At 36.2% G+C, this 6,000-nt stretch overlaps 1 protein-coding gene across 1 annotated transcript; it reads left to right on the top strand.

The window, feature by feature from the left end:
- The first annotated feature begins 4,789 nt into the window (after window positions 1-4,789).
- On the top strand, window positions 4,790-5,761 carry LOC112171264 (protein FAR1-RELATED SEQUENCE 5-like). Its single transcript, XM_024308474.1, has one exon. It carries the CDS (start codon window positions 4,790-4,792, stop codon window positions 5,759-5,761), a length of 972 nt encoding a protein of 323 aa, XP_024164242.1.
- Window positions 5,762-6,000: the final 239 nt, after the last annotated feature.

Genomic DNA, 6,000 nt, shown 5'->3' on the forward strand with positions numbered 1-6,000 from the left:
GCGTCAGGAGTAACCCTAGAAATTATATATCGACATCCTTTTTGTTATTTAGAGTTGTACTAAATTCCATATAGCCAATGAAGATGTTAGAGAACATTAGTTGGCATTCAATGAATTTGGGGTTAAAAATATCTGGTAACTGCGCAACCCGCTACTATCGAAATTAAATCACACGTCACTCATCAGACAACTCTGAGTTAATGAGACTTAATTTTTAAAAATTGTGTCTTTTTCCTATCAACAACACACAGTCAACATATTAATTTACTGTTGGCGTAGTAGTAATGGAGGGAACCGCTACCTCTATGAATTTGACTGTATAAATGAGTATGTCTATTTATATGTACCATGTAGATACGACCACTATCTTCTTGGTTGTTTATGACCTTAAATGGCAGCGGAATGGTATGTAACAGCCTATTCTGGCCTGTGATAAATAACAATCATTGATCGATTGATTTAAAAAAAAAATTTGCTGGGGTGAAAACGTACAAATATCCAAACAGTAAAATTAACCTTTTTCTATCCAAACATTCGAAACCACCCTGTGTAGTTCATTAAAAAAAAAAAACATCCTATGTAGTTTCGTATCCCGTGAAAAACGAAAAAAAGATTAGTCTCCTCTTCTGGCGCCTCTCACCCCAGCAAGGATCGTTCATTCTCACCCAGCACATTGAAGCAGAAATACTCTCATCAAGAAGAAACACCGACAGATCGAAGATCTCCATTGTACTCTCATCGGGCCGACAAAGTTACACTGTCAGCACCACCATATATTACAACGCATATCTGTGTCGGTGTCTCTCTCTCAATTAACGACTTCCGCCATTGATCGAAGGTAAGGTGTCACGTTTATTTGGAGTTAGGCTGTACATATTGAAGTCGAATTTGGTATTACAGTTGTATAGCGAAGTGAATTTGGGAATTAGGGTTTTCTAAGGAAGTCCATTTGGGTGTTGGGTTTTTGGGTATTTTGAAATGGACTTAGCATTTTTGTTAATTTCGATCTGAACGTATCCTGCATATTGTTTCCGTTTGACAGAAGAAGATCAGTTGGTGTCTCCTCCAAACAAAGGCAATAGTTTCAGTAAGAAATTAATTTTCTTCGACTGTGTTGGAATTTGTCCATATGCATGAATGGGCATTGATTTTACTTTCTTTTCTATGGTTCTATCGTCTGCAAAAGCATTGCTGTTCAGAAATCGTTCCTGTTTACTATACCTTCTGCTGGACGAAGGTATACTTTAAAAATTTGATTATTTTTGTTCCTTTGTTCCTGCACTTTATCTATCATAGTACCCAATAGCTTTTTCTTTATGGTGTCATAGGTTTTTTAACATATATGAATCTAGGTGTTGGTGATGAATGTGGGTAAACTAAATTCTGGAAAGGAAGGAAAACAATATTGGTAGATTTCAGACCAAAAATCTCGATCTTTTCATGAAAGTAGTGCACACAGGATTCACGCTGAAAAGGGGTGGGACAAAAATTGTATTTGGACAAAACCTGTAGTAAGCAAACAGTTTTTTTTAATACAGTTCAGTCTGTGTTCTTGTATGTTGAACAACGACCATGTCTTTGAATGTGTCTTGATTTGTCTTTCAATTCTACGGTTCTAGAGTCTGCAAACGCAAGGCTGTTCATAAATTATATACCTACCTGTACTCGTAATTCAATCTTGCATTTATCCTTTACTGAGGTATAATCTATGTTCACATAATAAGGATTGAGAAATGTGTTGTGTGGGAATTATTTTTTCATTTGTTTGAATCTATGCCTCCTTTGGCTTATCATTCTTATCTGATTATGGTAGAGTTGACCACTGTTTTTGCTCACCCTCTTGTAGGATAGCAGATTGGCTGCTACCACTATCATATGATGTACGATATGCCAAGTGAGGAATGGTAGAATATTGTATCTGAACTCAGATGTGCTTCATACTTATATATGGTAAGACCTTGCCTGATATAAAAATACAGCATCACTGTTATACAACAGTTTATATGCCGTTATGGTGCTTCATCGTCCCCAAAGATTGTCCTGCATGCAAAACCAATACTGTCAATCCATAACCTGAAGTTACTAACAAAACCTGTTTCAGTTTCAGTTGGGTGGGAGTTGGCGGATCTCAAAAGTTGAGTACCATTTCCTGGAATAGAGATGAAAGCTAACTATTCCACGTTCTCATACATTGAAACATTGTGGTAATCTTATTCCCACAATTCATTCAAAATCCATTCTTCTGTTCTGCATTATTATCCATCCATAGTTTAGAAATTCATTCTCTCAGAAGATATGTAACTCTCGCTTATAGCAAATCCCCCCACTTATATTTGTTGCGTGATCCCCATTTTTTGTTTACCATTTTTCTTTTTTGTCTTCTTGTTTAGTTTTTGCTATCATTCCTATCTGTGCTACTATATTTCTTACACGGCTAAAAGATATCGGAGTTTAATAGCTTTAGCTTGACAGCATGCAGCCACATTCAGATTGCCTGTTTCCACAGGTTTATACCTGCGTTTTACATTATGTTAAGGGGTTTGTTATAAGTATCTGTTAGGTTGTGTAACACATCTACAACTGTTGGAAGTAATATAATCAGTGTAATACTCATAGGCACCGATATTGCTTTTGCTTTTCTCATTCTGTACTATTACTATTGGTTGTAGTACAAATGATAATGATAATATAAATAGTAGTACTGATTCAGTATCAACAATAGCAAGAATCAATCGATTATGATTTGAGTTAGATTATGTTTGTAATTATACCAAACAGGTGATGTCATTCATGTATGTTACTTAATGTCATGGGTCATTACCAACTCCTCCAGTATGGAAGTATATTCATTTAGTTGACATGGTCGTTATTACGAGTTTTTTGTGCTTCCAACCTGAAAATGAAATTAAATGATATTTGTGAAAAGTACCAGTAATTCAATGTCAGTAAAAAGTATATAAGGTTGCCAACCAGATGTTGAAACAAAAACAAATTGAAATTTTTTTTTGTATGTTGGGTAATTGACTCATAAACCGAGTATCTGTAATGTATGACATAGCTTCTATTCACTACATGATTATCTTCCTAACGTACCAAACAAATCTGGTTTAACTTAATACCAGACCCCCACCATTTTCTTTCCATGTACTGTTTGAAAAGTGTGGTATGAGGTATTAATAGCTCTCTTTTATGTTTATCTATTTTTGCAGTTTTCTACTTGGTGATTACCTTTGAATCTGTAATTGTTTATTTCAGTCCAGTTTGGACATTGTTTTTGGTTTATATATAGTCATTAATTCTTGGATAGTTTTCTCATTAATAAGTGCATACTTTGCTTTTTTGTTTTTTGGTATTTATTTATTTATTTATTTTTTCCAGTGGGAGCAAATAGGGAAAACATCATATACCAATACCATCAAAGCTAGTGCTCATAACCGAGTTCGGCAGTTCTGGTTAAAACATGTGTTACCACTACGGTACAAACTATGATATGCTCTCAAGGGAATCATCAGCTGTCATTTGCCGGGAAGTTCCATTACACGGAACATACCTTTGAGCGGTTGCCTATTCACGTTGTATTTAGTTATGGAAGTTACATGTTGATACGGAACTTAAAATGCTCTGTTCGGCGGTTGCCTAGTCAACACAAAATTAGTTATGGAAGTTGCAAATTGAAATGGAACATCAAATTCCCTGTTTGGCAGTTCCTTATTCAGCATATACCTACTATGCAACTCGGTTTAGACATAGTAGTTGCATGACTATAATTTGGATGTTGCTGTGGGGCAATACTGTTTGGTTTAAATTAGTTTACTATAGTTTTGGTGGAAGTTTAGTACTATGATTTAGGTGCAAAGGATGATAGTATTTCCTATGATTATGACTGTAGTAATATCTTTACAAAGCATCTAATGCAAGAACTTTAGAATGTATCTTATTATTTATTTTGCATTGATTTTTAGGTCTGAACTACTTTGTTTATAAAGTAACTGTGCCTATGTTCGGACTTTAAAGAGTATTCTGGCAAACTAATTTGTTATTGAAATTACATATGATTTCATTTATTTATATTGCTATTGTGGTGCTTCTTACCTGAACTAGCACACAAGGCCGACCCAATCCCCTTGATCACCTTATTAAATGTTAATAACTTGTTATGGAAGTAGGTTTAAGTAGGTTTATCAAAATTGGTGTGAGGCTTAACGCATATCTGTGTCAGCTATGTGGTTATTTTGGGTGTTATTTTACTTCATAATCGGATAATTGTATGAGAGTTTGGATATGGGAGTTGGTATTGTAATGCTATTAATTAGGTTCGTATTAGCAGTGTTTTGTCTTCTCTTTCTTTGTCATTTGATTTCATCTGCTTAACTAGAATTTAAGTAGTACTGTAGGATGCTTTTGACCATAATTGGTGGATATTGTGACGATGTGATACTTATTGTGCTATCTTCATTTTATTTGTGAACTTGCTTTAGCTCTAACAGAATGAACAGACGAATTTGAAATCACCTGCTGTGAAACAAACCCCAACATATTTCACTGTCAGTCATCCTCATAAAGCGCACTTCCTTGCATAGCTAGTATTTCTTTGATCGTTTTCATGCCACCCCAATGATTATGTAATCACGCTCTAGGGTTCATATGATGAATTGAAACTAATAATTAACATCGATATCCTTCGTCATGTGTGTTTTGTTAAAATTGTTACAACAAGTCGGCGCTTTATTATTCTTATTATGTAACAAAACCGTAATTCATCCATTCCAATTACAGGTTAGTCTTGGAAATGGACAGTGACACGGAGCAGCATGGTTTGCGCTTTAGTGAGGCACAATACCATCAATCCGGCCGCATTTCTAATAAGGAGGATGGTTTATCAAGTGATGAACCAAAAGGGGAGACATTCACATTTGGGCCGGATGAATCCACAGATTGTCTACGTTACAAGGGAAAGAAGTATGAAGACCTACAATTTTCAGATTTCAACGGAATTTTGTTTCGTTCAGTTGATGACGTTGAGAGATTTTATGCATACCACTCAATTGCAAAGGGTTTTTCCGTAAGGAAAAGCAAATCTGACAAGGACCGTGATGGTGATATTTTAAGAAGATCACTTTGTTGTTCTAAGGAGGGGTGGCATACGGTTAACAATCCAAATAAGCATACAAAAGTGTACGGGAGTGCCCCCTCTCAAGTCACCAACAATGTACAACCTGCAATTAAGAGGAAGGTTACTAGATGCGGTTGTCCAGCACGCCTAACTGTCATTCGGTGCAAGATACAGTTTGATACCGACCACAACCATGTTCTTGTTCCTAAGGAAATGGTTCATTTTCTGAGATCTAACAGGATGGTTGGAGAACATGCATATGCACAAGTTAGTTCTTTGAAAAAAGTTTCCGTTCTGACTTGCCGCGCTTATGACTTATTGGTTGACCAAGCTGGGGGATATACATATGTTGGCTTCAAACTAAAGGATTTGTACAACCACCAAGATTCCGAAAGGAGAGAACTATTGGTTGACGATGACGCTCAAGTTGGCATTAGCTTCATGAATCTGAAAGCGTCCCATGATCCCCATTTTTACTGTTACTTTTGTGTTGATCAAGAAGGGCGGCTGGCAAATCTTTTCTGGAGAGACTCAAAGTGTCTTGTTGACTACAACAACTTTGGCGACATTCTGATAATGGATAGCACTTACAAGACAAATATGTATGGAAAGCCATTAGTCGTTTTTGTGGGAGTTAACAATCATTGAGCTACGGTTTTGTTTGGTTGCGCTTTGTTGGTGGATGAGACCGAAGAGACTTTCAATTGGGTGGTATCAACCTTCATTTCGTCTATGGACGGGAAGAAACCGATTTCTGTCATTATCGACCAGGATGACACTATGAGAAATGCCATTGTGGAGGTTATACCGGAGGCTAGATATCGACTTTGTGTATGGCACTTTCGAAGAATGTTATTGGTAAAATTCATGATGTCAATGTTCAAAGA

The sequence above is a fragment of the Rosa chinensis genome, chromosome 6 (assembly GCF_002994745.2).
Source record: "Rosa chinensis cultivar Old Blush chromosome 6, RchiOBHm-V2, whole genome shotgun sequence".
Classification (NCBI taxonomy): Eukaryota; Viridiplantae; Streptophyta; class Magnoliopsida; order Rosales; family Rosaceae; genus Rosa; species Rosa chinensis.

What these genes read in the sequence shown, in the direction of transcription:
- LOC112171264 (XM_024308474.1), top strand. Translation starts at nt 4,790, where the DNA reads ATGGACAGTGACACGGAGCAGCATGGTTTGCGCTTTAGTGAGGCACAA.